Consider the following 23,654-nt stretch of genomic DNA (forward strand, 5'->3'; position numbering starts at 1 on the left):
CTCCATAGGAATCTCTGGGAGCTCAGGACTGAGATTCAAAACATACTTTATTTTTCTTTTAACTTCCACCAAAGGGCAAAGGGTTTCTGAGCAACTCTGGGAAAATTGGAAAGCCCCAGGTGTTTCAGATTAAAGACACACTAATCAAGTGAGCTGCCCACACCCCAGCCTACTAAAAAGCTGCCCAGGAGGAGGTGGTTCTTTTGTCTTTTCCATGGGCAGCTGCTTCATTCTAGATGGAAAACGAAAGGGCCCGGGCTGCTTTAAGATGGAACTGGTGCAAATTCATTTATTGTATGTTAACTAAACATTCTTAGGTATTGTTCAGTTTACTAAATGTTTGTTATACATTTATTCCTTTGTTTAATAAGTACATCGGTCTAGGTACTCAGGATACAAGACCTAGCAAAACAGACAAAGGAGAGGGAGAGAGGTTCAGACAATAAACCACTAAACACGGAAAGATATGATATTGCCTAACATCGGGGGGTGCAGTAAAGGGGGAGACGGTGTGCTAATGGGAGTGCAATGGGAGGGCCCCTATGGGAAGGTGACATTTGAGCAGAGCCCTGAAGGAAGTGAGGGAACAAACTGTAAGGTGGTCTAGAAAGAGGGAACAGCCAGGGTGAAGACCCAAAGTGGAGCAGGCCTGAGGGACAGCAATCAGGGCTGCATGAGGGGAGTGGAGTGAGTAAGTGAGTAAGAGGGGACGGGAGAGGTGATGGGCCCGGGTCAGTGGGGCCTTGCTGGCCATTGTAAGGACTTAGACTTTGAGCCATTGGAGACAGGAGAGTGACAGGCTCTAACTTAATTTGTAAAAGCTCCCATGGGTGCTGAGGGGAGAAGTTACTGTAAGGAGGACAAGGGTAGAGCAGGGAGATCAGTTAGGAGGTGACTGCAGTAGTCCAGGTGAGCAGAGATGGGGCCTAGACCGGATGGTGGTGGAGGAGGAGGGGAGATGTGGTTCCAGGCCAGGTGTGCTTTTTTTTTAAAATTTAATTAATTAATTAACTTATTTTTGGCTGCGTTAGGTCTTCGTTGCTGTGCATGGCCTTTCTCTAGTTGTGGCGAGCCGGGGCTGCTCTTTGTTGCAGTGCGCGGGCTTCTCATTGCAGTAGCTTCTCCTGCTGTGGAGCGTGGGCTCTGGGTGCATGGGCTTCAGTAGTTGTGGCTCGTGGGCTCTAGAGCGCAGGCTCAGTAGTTGTGGCGCACAGGCTTAGTTGCTCCGCAGCATATGGGATCTTCCCGGACCAGGGCTCGGACCTGTGTCCCCCTGCATTGGCAGACAAATTCTTAACCACTGTGCCACCAGGGAAGCCCCAGGTGTGCTTTGAAAGTAGAGCCAACAGCCTCTGCTAATGGATCAGACGTGGGGAGCAAGAGAGAGAAAGGAGTTAGGGATGACTTCAAATGTTGGACCTGAGCAATTGGAAGAACAGAATTGCCATTTACTGAGCTGTCTTGTTAAATATTCTTAACAGCCTGTGAGATAGACAGGTAGGTCTCAGACACATTTCAGATGAAGACGCTGGGCCAGAAAAGCTGCAGGAGCTGCCCGCAGTCCCAAGGGGCAGGACGTGGCCTCTGGCTCCAGCTGTATTCATTTCCTATTGTTGCTGTCACAAAATACCACAAACTCTGTGGCTTTGGAATAACATGAATCAATTATCTTATGGTTCTGGAGGTCAGAAGTCCAAATTCAGGGAATTCCCTGGCCATCTGGTAGTTAGGACTCCACACTTCCACTGCAGGGGGCCGGGGCTCCATCCCTGGTTAGAGTACTAAGATCCTGCAAGCTGTGCGGTGCAGCCAAAAAAAAAGAAAGTCCAAAATCAGTCTCAATGGACTAGAATCAAGGTGTTGGCAGGGCTGTGTTCCTCCTGGAGGCTCTGGGGGACTAGCCGTGAGACCTGGGGCATGACCCCCTGTGGATCAGCTTCCTCCTCTGGGAAATGGGACAAGGGTAGCCCTTCCTCCCAGGGATGCTGAGGCATTTAAATGAGACAACAGCTTCGAGAGCTGATAGTACTCACATTAAGGGTAGGTTGGTTGGGCACATGGGTCAGCGCTGCTAGCCCACCCGGCAGACTCCGAGGCCTCTTCTAAGGGAGTTGTCTGTTTTGGTTGCAGTGCAATGGAGCCGCCGCGGGGCCCAAGGAAGCCTCTGTCAGGGAGGAGAGCCAGGTCTCTGGACAGGCTGCAGAACCCCCAGAAGGATTCAGAGTCGCAGGACTGCTGGTGCATTTCCCGGCCCACCAGCCCCTCCAGAAGGCTGCTGCGCCGGACGGCCAGCGATGGGGCCAAATGTCCCAAGAGCCCAGCTCAGTCTGCGGAGGCTCAGCGCACCACGGCTGCAGCCCTCAGCCCAGAGGAGGCCAGGAATTTTCTCCCCAGTGAGCAGAGGCCTCCGCAGGACACCAAGAAGGACAAGGCCCAGGGTCGGGCCCAGCAGGGGTGGCTGAAGACCATGATGAACTTCGTATTTGGGATGAGCCCTGAGGAGCCCAAGGAAAAGACCAACAAGAGGGCCAAGGGGAAGGAGGGCTTCCCCGAGCCTGCAGAAACCCCCGAGACACCGGGCGAGCCAGCTCCCAGGAAGAAAGCCCACAGCAAGAAGGCCAGCCGCAAGAAACACGGTCACAAGAAACATGGTGCTGAGGAAACCAAGGGCATCCGAGATCAGGAGGCCAAAGGGCAGGAGGCCAAGATGGCTGGTGCCTCATGCTGCGAGGAGGCTGATCTGGGCCCAGCAGCTGGGGGTGAGCAGACCATGCCCGTTTCTATGGTAACCCCACAGCCACCATCCCCCACCCCAAGGGCTAGGGTGCTCTGAGCTGGCTGCTCAAACCTCTTAACAGATGGGGACTTGGAAGGTAGGGCCACTATCAGGAACGACACCACTTCTTTTTTTTTTTTTATAAGATTTAAAAAATATGTATTTTATTTATTATCATTTATTTTTGGCTGCATTGGGTCTTCGTTGCTGCGCGAGAGCTTTCTCTAGTTGCGGCGAGCGGGGGCTACTCTTCATTGAGGTGCGAGGGCTTCTCATTGTGGTGGCTTCTCTTGTTGTGGAGCACGGGCTCTAGGCGCATGGGCTTCAGTAGTTGTGGCACGTGGGCTCTAGAGCGCAGGCTCAGTAGTTGTGGCGCACGGGCTTAGTTGCTCCGTGGCATGTGGTATCTTCCTGGACCAGGGCACGAATCTGTGTCCCCCTGCATTGGCAGGCGGATTCTTAATCACCACGCCACCGGGGAAGTCCAGCACCACTTCTCTGAGGCAGAGCAGCACCGTGGCTGAGAACTTGAGGTCAAACCCCAGTTCCACCACTCACTGGCTGTGTGACCTGAGGCTGGCGACTTTCCTCTCTGAGCCTCCATTTTTTCTTCCCCTTGATACAATGGAGATTATAACAGTTGCTATCTCGGGGGCTGGCCATGGCCCAGAGCTGACACATGGGAAGTGCTTCATAAGTGGCAAATGTTATTGTTAAGTACTCTGGTTTGAGGAGCACGGACCAGGGAGAAATAGGATGACAGAGGGGAATCAAGGAGGGAAGCCCTACCCACCAACACTAGTCTACATGTGAGGACTGGGGGTGGGTGACAGGGAAATAGAAACAGCTTGCTTCTGGGGTGCAGGTTCTAGACTTGGCTCCATCAGGAATAAACTTGCTGTGTGACCTTGAGCAAGTTGCTGTCCCTCTCTGGAACCTTTGATTCTCGTTTGTAAAATGAAGGAGCTGTTCCCCAAGGTGCCTTCCTTTTCTGACGCTTAGCGTCCTGGAGTTGAATGTTCCACAGGCTGCTGGAGGAAGATGAAGCTTTGCCCTATAGGACTCAAAACTCACCATGTTTTTAATGGGGGAGAAGGGACACAAGGAAGATCCAAGATATTTTGGGGGTGGGGGGAAGGATGTCTGGGTAGAGGCAGCCTCTTTTCAAATGGAAATCTCGGTGGGTTTCTGATTTTTTTTGGTTAAGCCTAGAGCTGCTCCAGCAGTCCCTGTCCTGCTGTGAATTCTATGCTGTTTTATTGTGTTGATTAACAAAGTTGGAAGAATGTCACTGACACCCACACACTGCCCCACTCACTTGGTTTCATCTTTATTACAGGAGGGGAAGTTTCTGACCTCCCCCAGTTCTCCCTCCTTGAAGGTGGAGGTGCTGGAGTCCGGAAGGTTTCTTCCCAAGCCACAGGTCGCCAGGGAGAAGAGGAGCTCGGAAAGCCTGACAGTGAGTCAGAATCTTCTTAGTGACCTCTTTGCCTGCAGCTGGGGCAGCTGTTGGCAAACCAGGTGAAGTGCTCCCGATGCCTGCTTAGACCTCTCAAAATGTGTGTGCTGATCTCACCGGTTCTGGTGCTTCTGGTCACATTTACATTAGAGTTTCACAGAAGGGAGTCTCAGGAATTAGATTGGCTGCTGGCAAATACTCCTGCCTTGTGTGTTGAGCATGGGATTTTTTTTTTTTAGTCATTTTAAACTCATAGAAGGAATATATACATATATATACATACACATATATACACATATATATTTAAATATAGAGAAGAGTGGAAAGAGTAGTTCTGTGCACACTCATATACTCACAATTGTTAACAGTTGGCCATATTTGCTTCGTGTGTGTATAATTTTGCTGCTGAACCATTTTAAGTAAAATGATCCTTCAACCTTAAATCTTAAGCACATATCTGCAAGAAATAAGAACAGTCTCATACACAACCATAGTCTTGTTATTGCCCCTAATAAAAGAAATAATGCTGTATTAATCTAATTCCCTACAAAGAATGGGCATATTTTATTTTATATTTTATTTATTTATTTTTTAAATGAATTAAGTTATTTACTTATTTTTGGCTGTGTTGGGTCTTCGTTGCTGTGCGTGAGCTTCCTCTAGTTGCGGCGAGCGGGGGCTACTCTTTGTTGAGGTTTGCCGGCTTCTCGTTGCGATGGCTTCTCTTGTTGCAGAGCACGGGCTCTAGGTGCACGGGCTTCAGTAGTTGCGGCACGCGGGCTCAGTACTTGTGGCTCGCAGGTTCTAGAACACAGACTCAGTAGTTGTGGCTCACGGGCTTAGTTGCTTCGCAGCATGTGGGATCTTCCCGGACCAGGGCTCAAACCTCTGTCCCCTGCATTGGTAGGCGGATTCTTAACCACTGCACCACCAGCAAAGTCCCAAGAATGGGCATATTTTAAACGATATGAAATGGAGAAGCTATGCATCTGTCAAAGAATAGCGAAAAGGCATTTAATTGGTTATTTTGCAGGATAATTGTTTTCTCACATGAGAGGGAGTTGTCAGGTAGACTGAGTCAAAGTACAAAAGCCTAACCGGATTTAGAAATGAGAGAGAAGAGAGGGGTGAAAAAACCTGCAGATAGCCTGGGAGGAGGGAATCTTGTTTGCACCTTCTTTTGTGTAATCTGATCAGCTGGCAACTAAGCAGAGGCTCCTTTGGGCACATTGTCTTTGGGTAGGTCGACTGGAATATCAAAGAAAACCATTTATGTTGTTTGGGCTTCTCTGTAAACCCTTGGCAGTGTAGTTGGGGCACCAACGGGGCAGGCTACCTGTGTCATGCCTGCTGGAGTGCCTCTGTCCAGCTTAGTTAGGCCTGGTCTCCATCATTTCCCCTGCTGGAATTTTGTAGGTTGGATCAACATTAGCCTTGCAAAATATTTCCAAGCACAGTCTCTCATTTGATGGCCTGACAGCCTTCTGAGGGAACCAGGACGGGGATTATGATCCACACTTCACAGAGGAAGAGATGAAGGCCCAGAGAGATTAAGAGACTTACCCAGGTCACACAGCTTGTCAAACCCCAAGTAGATACGCACAGATCTGCAATGTTCAAAGGAAATCATGGGGCACAAGTTGAATGCTTAAAGGACTGACTCGAAACTTCCTGCATAAAATTTCATGCTTTGGTCTAGTACCCTTCGCCTGTGGATCTTCCAAGCCTCTCTCAGAAGGACCAGCCCCTGTAATGTGGTGCTTCTCCCACACCCCACCTTCCGTGCTAAAGGAGTTGTTTTAAGAGGACCCTGAAGGCCCAAGTTGGTCTCAGAACTCCAAGACAGTCATTAGAAAGGATTCTCTGTGCATCTAGAAAGATTAACTGGGTGCATTTGTTTTCTTCCAGAGGATACCATCATCCAGAAGATAGCGGGATTTCTCAAAAAAGTGGGAGACCAGTGGGAAGAAGAGGTGAGGGGCAAACTGTCTGCACAGATGCCCAGGGGCCTGCTGCCTTCCCCTCCTCCTCCTTGCTCGAGCCCCACCTGTCCTTCTGGGCCTCAGCGCTCCCCTGCTCCAGGCTCTGTCACCTCCCTTGCCTGGGGCCGCCCTGAAGCCCTTGGTGGCCCCTCAGTTGCTTCTTGGGGAGCTTTCCCCTCTCCTCAAGGTCAGGGGCTTGACCCAGTTTCTCTCATCTCCCCCACAGCAGCATCAAGCCTCTCAGCCAGAGGTGCCTCCTCAAAACCCAGCACCAGGCTTCAGGAAGAAACCCCAAGAGAGAAAGTCTAGCCTCAAGAAAGCCTTTTCTCATAAGAAACATGGTTTTGAGGAGCCCAAGAGAGCACAGGCTGCAGATGTTTCCAGCCCAGAGTCCCGGCCGTCCAAGAGGCCCAGCTTTCTGCCCCTGTGTGTTGGTGGCCATCGACCCTCCAGCTCCAGCAGCCCAGGTGAGCAGGCTCACAGTTACCACGGCAACACTGCAGCTGCCTACTGCGCTGGAACCTTCCCCAAGACTTGCATTGGCCATTTTCAGAGCTGCCATCCCAGTTCTGACTTTTGCTCTGCCCTAAGCAGTGTGGGGAGGGCAAAAGGGATACCTCCACGCACGAAGCCTCGCTGTCTAGGCAACCCAGCTAAGCCCCTGGTGGAAATTGTGTTCAGAGATTTCCCCCAACTATCCTCTTCTCTCCGTAGCCTCAGCTTCTGCACCTTGGCAGGGGGTAGCATGTGCAGGAAGGAACTGGAGCCTGGGAGGCAGGAGACCTGGGTTCTGGGCTCCATCTCTGTGCCTCAATCTCCTTGCCTGTAAAATGAGACACTTCCCTGCTGTGTATCTATATGCAATCAGTTCTCATTTTATGAATTACATCTTATTATCCTCATTTCACAGACGAGGGAACTGAGGCTTAGGGAGGTAAAAGAATGTGTTTGTGGTCACATGGCCCATCAGTGATGGAGCCAGAGCTACAGGGAGAAAGGGTCAGCCTGGGTGTCAGGGAGGAACAGCCCAGCAGGTCATCTTGGCCAGAAGAATGTATACTTTAAAAAGGAGAAGGCAATGTTTAACACCAAAGAGTGGATCCCCAGTGGTGGGATTTCAGGCCGCAAGGGGAGATATTTTCATGTAGGGGGATCCTGGCTGTGATGAGTTTAATTCGCGCCAGGGCATCAGGCATTTACTCTCCAATTCATGGATCAAGTCAAGATGGTGGAGGGATGAGGTCTCCAGGGGAGGGAGGAGAGGGGAGCAAAGCCCAGGAAAGGCAGCTGTATGGAAGTGCAAAGGGATGAGGGAGCTTGGTCTTCAGTACATCAGAGCCACGGCCCTGCCCAGCAGCTCCCCGCCACCCCAGCAAGGCCTTTGCACGCACTAGCCACAGGGTGCACTCTGGAGTCTCTGCTGACTTCTGTGCATTAGTTAACACCCTCAGACTGATGAAGCTCACTCACCATTTCCTCTTCTCAGGTGTGGAAAAACCTGAAGTCCAAGAGACTCTGTCTACAGATGGTGGGGATCCAAGTCCCTTCGAGCTTTCCAACCCAGCAGGAAGCCGGGGACCCGAAGAGGACCTGCAGCTGGACAGAGCCTCGGAATTCAGTCAGTACCCCCTCTCCTTTTCTCAGAGGCCCCTTGGAAGATGTCTGGTCTGACCCCTCTACTTGCAGAAGAGAAACTGAACCAGAGAGAGGCAGTGACCTGTCCTTACCTGCCTCTGAGTGAAGCAGGCTGGGGAGGCAGCTCAGGGTCCAGAGCACAGGCCCCGAGCCAGGCTGCTGTTACTCTGTCTGAGTCTCAGCTGTAAAACCACAACAGTGATAACATCCTCCTTGGTGAGGCCAACATAAGGCGATACAAGGAAAGCATCAGTCCATGGCAAGGCCTCGAGAGATGGTACGATCTTTGGGCCTGGATTCAAATTTGGGCTCTGACCTCTCCAGCTTTGTGATCTTGGACAAGCTACTTCATCTCTGGTCTCAGTTTCCTCATCTGTAAAATGGGGATAATAATAGTACCTACTCTCTAGAGTCGTTGGAGGCTCTATATGAATTAATGATGATAATGCCTTTAGAGCAGTGCCCATGAGCAGCTAATAAATTGTCAGCTGCCATTTGCTGTGACTATTAGTGTTGTTGTCATGTAGCCCAGCTTGAGAGCATAGCCTCAGGAGAAGTGAAGAGGGTAGCAAAGGGGGTAGGGGCCTTAGGAGAGAAGCTGAACCAGCGGTAGCTGCCGTAACTATTATTATTATTTTATCATTGGCAGAGCCGAGCCTAAGATCATATAATCACTGTCAGTTCTGTGTGTCTGGAGATCCGCTTCCCCTACCTCCCCCATTCTGCCTTGTTTGCTTTTCACAGAAAATGTGCCTTGAAGGAGAATTGAGAAGGGCCCTTGTTCTACCTAGAAGAGGAGGAAAGAGCGGGGTGAGGGGACTTGTGGGGGCCAGGCCTTTCCTTATGGTCTTGAGACACCTTCTCCTGGAGGCAGGGGCCTCGGCTGTTTCCTGCACCTAACAAGGCACATCTAGGCCCTTCCTCAGTGGTAAATGAATAAGTGAATGTGTTCCCGTGAAGCCAGCTCTGCCCGCAGGTTACCTCTGAGGAATCTGTGGTCCCCATGGGTTGGGCCTGAGACAACCTTAAAGGCAAGCTCATTAGCACCCCACCCTGGAGACCTGTGAGAATCCTCCAGGGAGCCATTGGGCCTTAGGAAATGAAGACTGACCATAGAAAGGCTTTTCTCAACACTCAAGGGTGAGCAACCGCTTTGTTCTTTTTTAGAATTTATCCAGGAGATCATGGACCTACTCCAAGATGCAGAGGAGCAGGGGGGAGACAAGGTGAGGAAGACATTCCCCATGTAGACACTGACCCTCACTATGGACACCCCTACCCCTACCTGGCACAATAACTTCCCTGCCCCTCCCCCAATTCTACATCTTGCCAGAGCCTGGCTCCAGTCTCTCCTTCCCAGAGCCTCCTCTGACCGCTGCAGGCTGTACTTGTTTCCCCAGCTCTGAGCACCAATCACCCTTCTCCCCCGGCCACACCCTCTGGTCCATAGTGGGTCTCTGTTTGTTTCAGGCGATGGTCTCTTTCCTCCACTCACTTGTAACCTCCTCAAAGTAAGGGACCCTGACTCAGTTTCTCTTATCTCCCCCACAGCAACTTCAAGTCCAGGAGGCACAAGTGGCTGTAGGAAACCTGGCCCCAACCTCCAGAAAGAAATCACAAGAGAAAAAGTCCAGTTTCAGAAAAGCCTTTTCTCATAAGAAACATGGCTTGAAGGAGCCCAAGAGAGGGGCTGCTGCAGGTGCTGCCAGTCCAGAGTCCCGGCCGTCAAAGAGGCCCAGCTTTCTGCCCCTGTGTGTTGGTGGCCATCGACACTCTATCTCCAGCAACCCTGGTGAGCGGGCCTGGGGTTGCCATGGTAACGGAGGCTGCCTCTGGCCCCTAGGCTTCTCCAGGGTAGGGTCGGCCAGCTGCTTGGTGTCCTGTACAGTCTTGACTTTCACTCTCTGCTCTGAGCTGAGTGGGGAGGTGTGGGAGGGCTGTGGAGAGGAGAAAGGGGTCGGTTGCTGCCAGGACCCACCCCTATGACACACACCTTCCCTCCCCCCGACCATAAACACCTAAAAACAAATGTGGTATGACAGCAGTGCATCTGTTCCTCAGATACATGCGTCAGAATCACCTGGAAAGCTCACAGAAAAACAGAAACCCAGGTTAGATGAAGTAGGATATGGCCTGGGCTTCCGTTTTTTCACTACACCGAACTATGAGGACCACTGGTGTACAACAAATTCTCCTGACATTTACGGAGTGCCCACTGCCTGCCACGTTCACGCATATTATCTCATTTAACACCCCCACTCACAACCCTGTGAGGTCAGTCCTGTTACTCCCATTTGACAGATGGAGAAAGTGAGGTTCAGACAGGCTAAGTGACTTGGCAAAGGCTCGCAGAGTTAAAGGGGAAGTGGGCTTACTGGGTGGGACCTGTTGGTAGGCCTGCTTGTTTTCCTCCCAGACCATGAGGAGGCAAAGGGAGTGGTTGGAAGAAAGAATGAGATTTCTGGAGGCGCAAAAAGCACTGTGAACTCCTCTGAGGCAGGTCCAGTGGGGCTGGGGGTTCCCAAGGAGGCTGGGAAACCAGGACCCTTCTCGAGCCAGAGCCTTTGGACAGCTTCTTGTCAGAACCTGGGTTCAGCAATGTGCTGGTGGATTTGAGACAGGTGCAAACACACTCACACCAACTCCTCTTTGCCCTCAGATCCGGAGGATGTGGAGTTCCAGGAGTCCTCGCCTGCAGAAGGGGGGCCAGTTGGATCCTCAGAAGCACCCTCCCAGGCCAGAAGCCACAAGCCAGAAGCAGGACCTCAGCCACATGGAGCAAATGAATCTAGTTCGTGCCACCCTGCTCTCTCCTGGGACAGCTTCCCCGGGGCTTCCCTTTTGCGTGGATTTCACAGCCTGAATCCTAGTAGCGAACTGGGAAGACAGCTGACAAGTACCCCAGGAGGCTCTAGAAGGGCAGAGAGGAGACAGGGTTGGCCTTTGAACAGGCGCTGGTAGGGCAGAGTTGCAGGTGGACAGCCTTCTTCAGGTAGAGAATACCTGTCCATTCTGTGGGATGTAATTTCACCCCCACCACATGCCACTGCTTTGCCTGAATGTTTCATATAAAATTCCTGTCTTGCTCTGGGTCTCATAACCAGTGGCACACTGACAAACGAACTCTGGGTAAGGGCAGGGGGATTGGGAGAAGCTCTGATTTGTAGCATTTGCAGATTTCTGTGGTATAAAATTCCCACCACGGCCAATTTCAAGCTGCTGACAGTTTATAACAGCAGGTCCACAAATGTCCTGAGTATTTACAATTAACTCTCGGTGCAAGCAGGAGTTTGCTTGCTTTTTATAGCCCAGGCTGATGGTACATTCCCGTTGCATCAGTAGCCATGGCATTTGCCCTCCCTACATTCTGAGGAGTTGTTCCTGGCCCCAGCTCCCATTCCTGACTACTCTGTAGCCTGGATAAGGTCTCAGTTTCCCCATCTGTCAGAATGGAGCTGAATGTGGTGACAGGTGAGGCTCCGCAGGCCGAATTGCCTTCTATTTCTATACAGCTAACCAAAACAAAGCTCACATGCTCCAACCCTAGTTTAGGGGAAGATTTTTCTTTGCCCTTCATATCTAATCTGTGTACTGTGTTTTAGAGACAAAATACTTCTGCAATCGATGGATGGGTTATTACACAACAACATGTCAATAATCCCTCAATCCTTCTTTATTTTCCTTAGAGGAGCTGATCATCCAGAAGCTGGTGGCCCTTCTCCAAGAAGTGGATGGCCAGTTGGGGGAGCAGGTGAGGATTGCTCAGTCTCCACAAGGACTGGACCCAAGTTCAGTCCCCATCTTTGCATCTGGGTGACCGTGGTAGGCCCCTTAACCTCTATGAGCCTCTGTTTTCTCTTTTGCAAAATGGGGAATAAATACCTACTTGCCAAGGTTAGTGCATCTATAGAAAATGCCAGACACATAGCAGATGAGATCAATGTTAACTTAAAAATAATATAAACCTATGTGGCTCCCCCTGCCAGCCGGGACCTCCCCCAGTCCAAATCCTCCTTGAAGTTCAGTTCATGAGCCACCTCCCGGGAAACCTCCTTCCCTGAGTCCCGTTGATCTCGTCCTCTGCTATCTGCCGTTCACTCTGTTTTGGCACGCACTTCAGTAATTATAAGGTCTCCAATTCTTTCAAACTTTTATTAGAGTTTCTTCCCTTGCTAGGTAGAGTGTAACATAAGGTTCCCTGCCTTTGAAAACCTCACAGACTACTTGGAGAGACAAACGCAGATCGCATATGAAGAGGAGTTACGTGTGAGCGCAAGTCAGAGATGAGTCATCAGTGTAGCTGACCTTATTAGAGCCTCTCCTTACCACCACAGAGCACCTGGCCCAGCTCCCAACTGCCAGTACCTGCATCCCTTTGCCTGAGGACTGGCCCCCAGAGCCATTTACCACCCACAGGTTAGGCCAGAATGAGCACTCTCCACCTCCCCAGGAGCAGCCCTCAACCACTGGCTGATGCGAGCTGGTGTACACATACCCCAGCTCCCTTATCCTTTGGAGGGATAACTCTGTGGTGTGTGTTCTTCGAGGGTTCCCAGAGTGCCCCGAGGGGCTCAGGCTCAGCTGCCAGCCTGAGTGGGATGCCTTCCCATTCTTGCCCCAGGTCTCCATTCCCCCATCTGTGTTTGCCAGGATCACTTACCACATAAGTGAGCCGCATCCGAGTCCTGGTCTCAGGATCTGCCTCTGGGGGGAACTCAACTTAAGACATTTAGGTGTTAAGAGGAGGAGGCTTAGGGTGGGAACTAAAATTCATCCAACATCCACTTTGCATAAAACATTAAACTATCTCACTTCATCTCCTTCCCCCAACGACAGTGTTGGGGAGGCACATATTATTACCCCCGTTTTACACATGAGCGGTCACACAGCTAGTAAAGGCTATTTAAGCATCTGTTATCTGAATCTAAAGACCTACATTTTTTTTTCCCCCACTTTGTTCTGCTGGTACAGTTGTACCTTGCAGAACAGATTCTGAGAGGCTGGGGATGGTAGATGAATTTAACAAGGGGTGCTTTTCCCAGGGACAATGAGGCACCCAGCCTGGCTGCATCCAGTTGGGGGAGGGAGAGGCTGTGGGGAGGGGGCTCCCTGCTGGCAACACTGACGACCTGCCTTCATTTCTGCTTCCAGTTCAGGCAACACCCCAGCTTTAAGAAGTTTTTCTACAAGCTCCCAGACTCTTCCCTCAGAAAGCTCGTAGCCACCCTGCGCCCCCAGGAGGCTCACTCCACGGAGCCCAAGAGACCCTACCCGTTTGTCTTTGGCTTGGCTAACAAACGTGCTGGCAGCAATCACCAAGCCGTCCTCAGCCTCACGGGCCTACACTACAGGCGACCGAGTTTTAGCCAGTTCCCATACAGGGAGGACCAGCAGGTGAGAAAGGGCAATATGGCATGAGAGGCCACAGACTCACAATCACAAGGATCTGCCTACAGCCCTCTCCCCTCCCCTGCTTACTTCAGGACTTCTGGAATCCAGCTCAAATGCCACCACCTTGTCAAGGCCTTCTGAGACAATTCTACGCCACAGCAGCCTCTTTCTTTTCCAAACCCCGCCCTCTTTGCCTGCTCATTAGCTAATCAGCATCTTCTTTATTTGGTCTCCCACTGGATGTGCGTTTTCACACTTCTTGACATCAGTATGGGATGTTGGACCAGCTACTATCTTAGCTGCCCTCTTATGATTCCATGGGTTGTGCTGCTTGGCTTTCCAATTGAGACTGTCGTAAAATTTACAGAACAACTAAAGTAAGATTACGTATCAAATAAGGTAGGTGAGAAGGATCCCTGGGGCTGTTTGGTTCTGGAAGGCTTCCTGGAGGCCATTCTTCACTGACCTTGCCTTGATTGATTAATTAAGAATAGCCTCTTTTTTGAATTATGGTTTTCTCAGGGTATACGCCCAGTAGTGCAGGACAGGTGTAAAGACGCAGATGTAGAGAATGGACTTGAGGACATGGGGAGGGGGGAGGGTAAGCTGGGACAAGTGAGAGAGTGGCATGGACATACATACACTACCAAACGTAAAATAGATAGCTAGTGGGAAGCAGCATAGCACAGGGAGATGAGCTCGGTGCTTTGTGACCACCTGGAGGGGTGGGATAGGGAGAGTGGGAGGGAGGCACAAGAGGGAGGGGATATGGGGATATATGTATACATATAACTGATTCACTTTGTGATACAGCAGAAACTAACACAACATTGCAAAGCAATTATACTCCAATAAAGATGTTAAAAAAAAAAAGAATAGCCTCTCCACTGCCATCACTCAGCCCTTTTTTTTTGGCATAAGGGGATCTTAGCTCCCCGACCAGGGATCGAACCTATGCCCCCTGCAGTGGAAGCTTGGAGTCCTAACCACTGGACCGCCAGGGGATTCCCCATCACTCACTCTTTTGACTGGTTTCATGCTTTTCCTAATAATCCCCCCTTCCCTGAGGCTGTAGGATGGTTCCTGTAGAGATAAAACTTAACGCATTTTTTTTAATCAGAATTTTCTGTTGGACTCTAATAGAGATCTCCCTACTCTTTTCAAATTCTCTTAAGATGACCTGCTTACAAACATTTGACCAGATCTATAGTGCAGAAACCACTGAATGAAGTTGTGATTTTAAAGGAATGAAATGTCCTATTGGTGTTGGACACATAGGACCAGAACTTCTATATCCAAATTGTCCCCTGGGAAACCAGACCTTTACTGCAATGATGTCACCATCATTCGAACCCTTTGTCTTCTCCTCCTGGAATTACCTTTAGAAGCCATGTGATAAGGCTCTCAAGAAAGCTGGTCTTATTTCATGATACTTGTACCTCATCATTCGAATGGTTTTCCTAGTGGAAACTCCTCGTGACCTTAGACCTCTCTTTTCTCAGACTCACTGTCTTCTTCTGGAGAATAGGGATCATTTGCCCTCTAAACTGGGTCAGGTAATAGCTGATGGAGTGATCTGAGTTCTTTGTGAAAGATATTATACAAACATCAATTCTGACATCCTCAGTAGCCCTAACTCCATCTTCTGGTTTTACTAGCCATTCATTCATTTATTTATTCAACCAGTAGACATTCAGAGCTTCCTATGAGCCTAACTGTGCAAGATGCTATGAGAGCCTGTGGAAGGTTCTGCTAGTGGAAAAGGATAGAATGTTTACTGATGACAAAATTAAATATCAATTAAATGCCAAATTAGCACTAACTGAGGTCAATAAAGCAACTTGGTTCCAGGAGCCTTCCAGGAAGTAGCAGGCATTGATTTTGACCTTTGAGGATGGAGAAGCTATAGATGGGGAGAAAGGACCAGTAGGACACTGCAGACAGGAGATACTGTGTGAGCAAAGACCCAGAGGTGGGAGCTAGTGGGTTAATGAGAAGTCTGTTGTTATCAGCGTGGGACCCATACATAATTGGGCTATGGCTAAGACCTGTGTTCTTTTTCTCCTCCCAGAATGACACAAATCCTCAGAGCCAGAGTCCAGATTGAAAGCTATGCTTTGCACTCAAGTTCCCTGAATTATCCAAACATCGGCGGCTTTAGCCAGAAGACCCTGAAGATGTCCCAATCCAGTGCTTCACAGACATGACTGAAGACAAGAGTGGGCAGCCATTCTGCATCCTTGCACCGTTGTGAGCTTATCTCAGTGGAGAATGCAGAAATGTTCCTCCACAAAGCTGGAGGCAGAGGCCATGGGGGGAAATAGCACTGGACTGGGAGTTAGGAGACCAGGACTCCCCCTGCTCACCTGCCCCAAACTTGCTGCAAGACCCTGTCCACCACCTTATCTTTGATAAAGGTGGCAGGAATGTACAGTGGAGAAAGGACAGCCTCTTCAATAAGTGGTGCTGGGAAAACTGGACAGGTACATGTAAAAGTATGAGATTAGATCACTCCCTAACACCATGCACAAAAATAAGCTCAAAATGGATTAAAGACCTAAATGTAAGGCCAGAAACTATCAAACTCGTAGAGGAAAACATAGGCAGAACACTCTATGACATAAATCACAGCAAGATCCTGTCTGACCCACCTCCTAGAGTAATGGAAATAAAAACAAAAATAAACAAATGGGACCTAATGAAACTTCAAAGCTTTTGCACAGCAAAGGAAACCATAAACAAGACCAAAAGACAGCCCTCAGAATGGGAGAAAATATTTGCAAATGAAGCAACCGACAAAGGATTAATCTCCAAAATTTACAAGCAGCTCATGCAGCTCAATAACAAAAAACCAAACAACCCAATCCAAAAATGGGCAGAAGACCTAAATAGACATTTCTCCAAAGAAGATATACAGACTGCCAACAAACACATGAAAGAATGCTCAACATCATTAATCATTAGGGAAATGCAAATCAAAACTACAATGAGATATCATCTCACACCAGTCAGAATGGCCATCATCAAAAAATCTAGAAACAATAAATGCTGGAGAGGGTGTGGAGAAAAGGGAACACTCTTGCACTGTTGGTGGGAATGTGAATTGGTACAGCCATTATGGAGAACAGTATGGAGGTTCCTTAAAAAACTACAAATAGGGCTTCCCTGGTGGCGCAGTGGTTGAGAGTCTGCCTGCCAATGCAGGGGATGCGGGTTCGTGCCCCAGTCCGGGAAGATCCCACATGCAGCGGAGAGGCTGGGCCGGTGAGCCGTGGCCGCTGGGCCTGTGCGTCCGGAGCCTGTGCTCTGCAGCGGGAGAGGCCACGGCAGTGAGAGGCCCGCGTACCACAAAAAAAACTACAAATAGAACTACCATATGACCCAGCAATCCCACTACTGGGCATATACCCTGAGAAAACCAAAATTCAAAAAGAGTCATGTACCAAAATGTTCATTGCAGCTCTATTTACAATAGCCCAGAGATGGAAACAACCTAAGTGCCCATCATCGGATGAATGGATAAAGAAGATGTGGCACCTATATACAATGGAATATTACTCAGCCATAAAAAGAAACAAAATTGAGCTATTTGTAATGAGGTGGATAGACCTAGAGTCTGTCATACAGAGTGAAGTAAGTCAGAAAGAAAAAGACAAATACCGTATGCTAACACATATATATGGAATTTAAGAAAAAAAAAATGTCATGAAGAACCTAGGGGTAAGGCAGGAATAAAGACGCAGACCTACTGGAGAACGGACTTGAGGTTATGGGGAGGGGGAAGGGTGAGCTGTGACAGGGCGAGAGAGAGTCATGCACATATACACACTAACAAACGTAAGGTAGATAGCTAGTGGGAAGCAGCCGCATGGCACAGGGATATTGGCTCGGTGCTTTGTGACAGCCTGGGGGGGTGGGATAGGGAGGGTGGGAGGGAGGGAGATGCAAGAGGGAAGACATATGGGAACATATGTATAACTGATTCACTTTGTTATAAAGCAGAAACTAACACACCGTTGTAAAGCAATTATACCCCAATAAAGATGTTAAAAAAAAAAAAAAGGCCATTCTTATTTATTGTCCCTACTCCTATTAACTGTGTCACACAAAACAAATGTGTTTTCCATGTGTGCTTGTGAGGCATGCACGTGTGAGAATTAGTGTTTGTGCTATTTTTAATTTCCCTGTAATTTCGCAGTTTTCTATATCCCAGGAATGCTGACAAAAAGGTACCTGTGTGGAATAAAAAGCAGAATTTCCCTAAAAAAAAATAAAGACCCTGTCCACATCCCATGTTCCCTCTCCTCGCCAGACCTTGGATTCTGAGCTGGATTAGTGACCCATCAGATCTCTTCTGGCTCTATTATGCTGAAGTCTCTCTAAAGAGAGGTAGTAAGTGCTTTCACTCTGTGGCTAAATATACCCACCCCACAGAGCTGGAGTCAATCTTTAAGTACTGACCAAATGAATGAATTGGGGGAGCTCCTGAGATCTAGGCAATTTTGCCAGGCATTCTCTGGGAGGCCTTGGTCCTCAACTGGAATTGTTCAACCAGTGGTTCTATCTCTAAACTGGGAGCTAGGGAGGAAATGGGGGAGCTACCTCAGCAGGCACTGGTCCAGAGCACTGGACCGGGAATCAAGGCCTTTGCACTCTGGGGCCAACCCCAGTGTGTAGTGCCAACTTATGTGCCCTTATTTTTTTTATCATGTGTTTTCTTGATCCATCAGGGCTGAAAATATGCCTAAGTCACGTAGAAGGCCTGTTGATACTTTCTTCAGATGTTGGTTTTAAATGTCCTAGTTTTAAAAATAAATTTTTGTTTAATCTCTCACTTAACAGATGGGCATCTATGTTTAACACATAATTTATTCAGTTGGCTGCACTGTAGGTGTCATTCAGATATGCTTGTTTGGAAGACCAGGAAGTGTTCTGGCCTCAGGGACACCTCCTGATTTCAAAGCACAGTGACTGGCGCATCAAAAAACAACTCATTAGTGTTGTTGTTATTGTTGTTGTTGTTTTTAAGGCATAAAAAGGAGAAAGGAACTATTAGGGTTGCCAAATTTAGCAAAGAAAAATGTGGGTGGCCCAGTTAAATTTGAATTTCAGATACACAACAAATAATTGCAATGCTGGGGGCATACTTACACTAGGTCATTATTCGCTGTTTATCTAAAATTCAAATTTAACAGGGTATCCTGTATTTTTTATGGCAACCCTGGAACTAATGCAAGAACAATTCACTAATTACCTCAGAGCATCTGGGCCCTAAATACAGGCTTTGAGTTAAAACAATAGTTAACATTATATTCAATCCTCCCTTGCACACCAGGGAATAAGTGTTCCTGAGTTGTACAAGGTTGAAATCCTCCCTCCCCTGGCTCACATGTCTCAGGGCCTCTGGGCACATAGTCACCTGCAAACAGCAAGACCTTCCTGGGGAAAAGGACTGCAGCCAGTAGGGCTGCTCCACGTAACTCCCTGGTGCTTCCCTTGACTGGTCTGGGCCGCAGAATTGGAGAAGGCAGAGGGTACAAGAACACCTGAGATCTGATTCTTCTCAGGCTTCTCAAAGGTACACTTAGGTTCCTCCAGGTAGAACCATCTGAAGGGGGCTTGTGTGGACTCTTGTTCCCTGACATGATCCTGTTAAATGTAGTTTCCACCCAGGCCTCTGTGCCATAGCCTCCCACCCACCATGGGTTAAATTTGCATGTGTCCTTCTCAAGGGCCACAGTTCAGGGCTGTCTTCCACCCAGTCCACCAGGGTTAGCATTCTAGGATTTGTTAAGCAAATGCATCTGAGGCCTGTGGGCAGCCCAGGCTCCCTTACTGGGTTCGGCTGGAGCTAGAGGTTATCCACGCTCTGGGAAGCAGTGAGTTATTACTATTATTATTATTTATTTATTTTGCTGTATGTGGGCCTCTCACTGTTGTGGCCTCTCCCATTGCGGAGCACAGGCTCCGGACGCGCAGGCTCAGCGGCCATGGTTCATGGGCCCAGCCGCTCCACAGCATGTGGTATCCTCCCAGACCAGGGCACGAACCCATGTCCCCTGCATCGGCCGGCAGACTCTCAACCACTGCGCCACCAGGGAAGCCCTTTCTTTCTTTCTTTTTTTTTTTTTCTTTTCTGGACAGGCTGGAAAAATTGAGGTTAAAGACGTCTTTCTTTTTTTTTTTAATAAATTTATTTATTTATTTATTTTTTATTTTTTGCGGTATGTGGGCCTCCCACTGCCGCAGCCTCCCCCGTTGCGAAGCACAGGCTCCAGATGCGCAGGCTCAGCTGCCATGGCTCACGGGCCCAGCCGCTCCGCGGCATGTGGGATCTTCCCGGACCGGGGCACGAACCCATGTCCACTGCATCGGCAGGCGGACTCTCAACCACTGTGTCACCAGGGAAACCCATTTTTTTTTTTTTTTCCTTTCTGGACAGGCTGGAAAAATTGAGGTTAAAGACGTCTTTTTTTTTTTTTTAAATAAATTTATTTATTTATTTATATTTGGCTGCGTTGGGTCTTCGTTGCTGCATGCGGGCTTTGTCTAGTTGCAGCGAGCAGGGGCTACTGTTCGTTGCGGCGTGTGGGCTTCTCGTTGCAATGGCTTCTCTTGTTGCGGAGCACAGGCTCTAGGTGCATGGGTTTCAGTAGTTGTAGCACACAGGCTCAGTAGTTGTGGCTCACGGGCTTAGTTGCTCCATGGCATGTGGGATCTTCCCAGACTAGGGCTTGAACCCAAGTCCCCTGCATTGGCAGGCAGATTCTTAATCACTGCGCCACCAGGGAAGTCCCAAAGATATCTTTCTTGTGGACCATTTTCACTTGGGTGTGAAGAGCCGACAGAGTCTGCCCTCATTTGGGCTGGGAAAGGGGAGGGAAGGGGACATAAAGCTTCCCGTTTCCTCTACAACCATGGGAGGACTTCATGAAGGCCAGGGCTGCCCACTCCACCAGCTGCACCACATAATCCCTCGGGAGCTTGTAAAGGCTGCATGCCAGATGAACCCCACCTGGGGACTTCCATGAGTGGCTGAGGTGGAGCCCACTGGTTCCAAGTCAAGCCTTTTGCACGCTTTGTGAACAAAAAACAAGCAACAGAAGAAGATGTGGTCTCTTGACACCACAGGAAACAGGAAAGTGTGTCCATGGCTCAGCTCTGCCTGACTGGCAACAGTTTTGCCCTGTGGATGAGATCTTGTGGGGCTAGGATCTTGAAGAAGTGTGAACTCAGGCTAGGTTGGGAGGAAGGCCCAGAGCCCAGCCAGCTGGGAGGAGGCTGTGCTGCTCGCTCTTCAGTGCCCGTCTGCACTGACGTCCATCTGTCTGTCCAGAGCAGAGTAGTGGAAGGACTGCAGGGAAGCTGGGAGGATGTTTAGACAAAAAGGCTCTTGCCTGGGGGAAGCAGGACCCTCTACACCAACAGGCATGGTGGTGGGCGGCACGCAGGTCCCCGAAAGGCCTGGGGTGAGAGGAGGGCGTCTGAGAGCAGCGGGGAGAAGCCTTGGCCTTGTGGCCGTCAGGTTCTTTCCCGTTCCAGCTCAAGTTTTCTCTCTCGGCTCACAGTTTCCTAGATAAAGGACACAAATTCATCATTTCTAAGACCCGAATCGAGGACTTCCCTCCCCTTATTTCCATGAGAACACTCCTCACAGATTTATATGCCTTGGGCATCCTGAGCAAGTAGCCAGGCTAATACGTGGAAATTGGAAAACTCAATTTATACCAAAAGCCAGTTCGAGGGTTCACTTTATTATACAAGGGTCTTTTGCAAAAGGAGGATTCCATTTGCAGAGCAGGAGTTGATAAAAGAGTGTTTGAAATATTATTTGACTTGCCAAAGTCTGGTTGGTATTTGGTTTTGCAGGAAGAGGGAAGAAGTGGAGTGGCCTCCAGAGTGCGGAGGACAGTTGTTCAGACTGCACACTGCCCAAGGGTACACTGCCAATACAAAAGGGTAAGCACTTCACAGACATACATACATGTCATTCATACAGCTTTCTAGCAGTTGGCAGTCAATTGTTCAAACGAAATCAGTGTATTATGACAACATTCAAGCAGCTGGCAGTCAAGTTCTGAAGGAAGGGGTGCTGTTTTCTCAGTGTACAAGGCATTATATGGGCTAGTGTTGGCCCTGACCGTGACTAGGAAGAAGCAGGTGGGTGTAGAAAGGAAGCTGGGGCAACAGGGCTCAGAGGTCACCACAGTATCCTGGGACAGAACAGGCAGTGTCTGGTCTCCAGGGACACACTGGGGAGTTCTACACCTCAGGGCAGCTGTATTCCTTGATCCGGCTGGGATGAGGTCTGTAGGTGACCCAAACTGTCTCGGAAGTGGAGAGCAGAGAGAAGTCGAGTGGGCAGGGAGCAGACCTGGATGCGAGAAGTTGAGGTTAAGCACATGTGAGGGGAAATGAGACAAAAAGGAGCAATTGGAAGCCCTGATTTCCAAGCCCTCCTCCACCTGCTGTGTGACCCTGGACAAGTCACTTGCGCCCTCTGGGAAACTGCAGGAAGACACCTGAAGAGCTCATCTTGGAGAAATGTTGGGATGTGGACTTGCACATTCTTGGATAATTTTCAAATCTGACTGTGTCATTGTGTTGTTTAAATCCTATGATGACTCCCCAGTAACAAAGGTGAAGTTCAATCTCATTAGCATGGCACATAAGCCAGCCTGAACTACCCCCTGCCATGTTTCCAAGTGCACCTCCAGGCCTCTCCTGCCCAAATGGAGGAACTAGACTAGACTCTGTGACTTCTGATTCTCACTCCAGTGCTCCTTCTACCCCAGGAGGCTGTACCACTTGGTCAACATCAAGATTCTGGTGACAGAAGATCTGGATTCAGATCCTGGCTCTGCCATCTACCAACTCTGTGACTTTGGGCATGTTACTTAACCTCTCTGTGCCACAGTGCTTGGAACATAATAACTACTCTATAAGTTTTAGCCATTATTAAATTCACCTTTGAATTAGTAACTTTTAATAAGTTACTAATTCCATAGTAACTCAAAGGAGGGGCTCTTTAATGGTGGAAATTTGGGGAGTCTGACAGACTTGGCAGCAATTAGAAGGATGTGGGTAGCAATCAGCAAGGTGGACCTCCTCCTTTTCCATTTGTAGCCTGTAGGCAGTCTCTCAACTTCTCAATCTGTCTCTCTACTTTGAGGTCAGTTACACAACCTGAGTCCAATGACCACTGAGAAGAGATAAGACTAGCAGAGGAAAGCTAGGCTGATATATATATCTAGCCATGCTCCAGGAGAAGGGCATATCTGGCATTACTGCTGGTCCTGGAAATAAAAGGGACAGGGAGCAGACTTGACCCCAACATGTAGCCTAAGCAGAGCTATCCCAGCCAACTCATAGCCCTATGAAAGAGGAAAAAAAAAAAAGTTTGTTTTGTGATCCACTGAGATCTTGGGGGAAGAGGGTCATTTGTTATACAGCATTATCATAGCAGCAATAACTGACTAATACAACCCACACCAGAGTATGGATTTGAACTTCTAATTTAAAACACACACACACACACACACACACACACACACACACACGCATATTAATGTATGGGAGATTTACCCTGAGCTTTTATTCTAGACTCTTTCCTCTGCTGGGAGAGAGATCAGCTGGGGACCAGGAATTCACACAGGACTAGCCTGTGGATGTGACAATGTCTCTTGTGATGGTAGTTTTGGAACAGACCTTTCCTCTTCCTGGACCACTCCTACCTCTCTATGCCTAATATTTTTAAGCCTTTTTTCCCTGCCCGCTAACCTTGTATTTGAACTCAAAGCATGGAATTGCTTAAAATCAATTGGTAAATTGCCCCCAAGCAGTTTCATAACCTGTTCTATGAAGGAGCACCGCACACAGGATGTGTGACCCACTGACAACAGTGTTTTGCACAGCTTATGAATGTTGTTTTGTTTGTTTTGTATCACAGCCTGTTTCTTTATAAAGCACCTTGACTCCTAGAAGGTTATCAACCAAGGTAGCTCTGGCTGAACTGCACAGTTCCCAATGCTCTGATGTATGGGAAGAGGCCTGGCTCTGGAATCAAAGACCCGAGTCTGGACCTGGCTTCCAGAGGGCACTCCTAGCTGCAGGGAAGCTTCCCCACACCCATGGCAGACCTGCCTACATCCTCATGACCAAACCTGACCCTGAGCTTCTAGAGACAGACTCAAAGTTCAGGGAAGTTTTGGGGATGGAGACCAAGGAACAGAGTGAGACTAATCCCACGCAGCAGTGATCCTACAAACCCCAGAAACCACCAACTGCCTTCTGGGTCCTACAGCCTTGCTGTCCATCCTTTAATCCAGAAAGTGGCACGTAGATCTGCCCTACTTCCTGCAGAAGCTCTGAATTTCCTCCCCACCATACTGCTTCCTACCACCTACCAAGT

At 49.0% G+C, this 23,654-nt stretch overlaps 2 protein-coding genes across 4 annotated transcripts in view; one reads left to right on the plus strand and one right to left on the minus strand.

Annotated features, from left to right (window-relative positions):
• The first annotated feature begins 2,134 nt into the window (after positions 1-2,134).
• BNIP5 (BCL2 interacting protein 5) lies at positions 2,135-15,350 on the plus strand. Its single transcript, XM_067755757.1, has 12 exons — positions 2,135-2,759; positions 4,158-4,235; positions 6,144-6,208; positions 6,444-6,684; positions 7,704-7,835; positions 8,415-8,417; positions 9,020-9,078; positions 9,404-9,644; positions 10,512-10,643; positions 11,539-11,603; positions 13,004-13,246; positions 15,315-15,350. Exons 1-12 carry the CDS (start codon positions 2,135-2,137, stop codon positions 15,348-15,350), a joined length of 1,920 nt encoding a protein of 639 aa, XP_067611858.1.
• A 4,121-nt stretch (positions 15,351-19,471) lies between these two features.
• PNPLA1 (patatin like phospholipase domain containing 1) overlaps positions 19,472-23,654 on the minus strand; it is a 44,006-nt gene continuing 39,823 nt past the window's right edge. For 2 of the 3 annotated variants that reach the window (XM_067753170.1, XM_067753171.1), the window contains one exon: positions 19,472-20,815. In XM_067753170.1, the coding sequence (XP_067609271.1) occupies positions 20,787-20,815 (29 nt within the window). In that variant the 3' untranslated portion in view covers positions 19,472-20,786. Of the gene's footprint in view, positions 20,816-20,977; positions 21,618-23,654 lie in introns of those variants that run through there. The other variant, XM_067753169.1, reaches the window with a different exon arrangement.

The sequence above is a fragment of the Pseudorca crassidens genome, chromosome 10 (assembly GCF_039906515.1).
Source record: "Pseudorca crassidens isolate mPseCra1 chromosome 10, mPseCra1.hap1, whole genome shotgun sequence".
Classification (NCBI taxonomy): domain Eukaryota; kingdom Metazoa; phylum Chordata; class Mammalia; order Artiodactyla; family Delphinidae; genus Pseudorca; species Pseudorca crassidens.

What these genes read in the sequence shown, in the direction of transcription:
- BNIP5 (XM_067755757.1), top strand. Translation starts at nt 2,135, where the DNA reads ATGGAGCCGCCGCGGGGCCCAAGGAAGCCTCTGTCAGGGAGGAGAGCC. An exon ending in AGGAGCAGGGGGGAGACAAG is followed by an intron (nt 9,079 to 9,403) that starts GTGAGGAAGACA and finishes TCTCCCCCACAG; the next exon opens with CAACTTCAAGTCCAGGAGGC. An exon ending in CTCTATCTCCAGCAACCCTG is followed by an intron (nt 9,645 to 10,511) that starts GTGAGCGGGCCT and finishes CTTTGCCCTCAG; the next exon opens with ATCCGGAGGATGTGGAGTTC.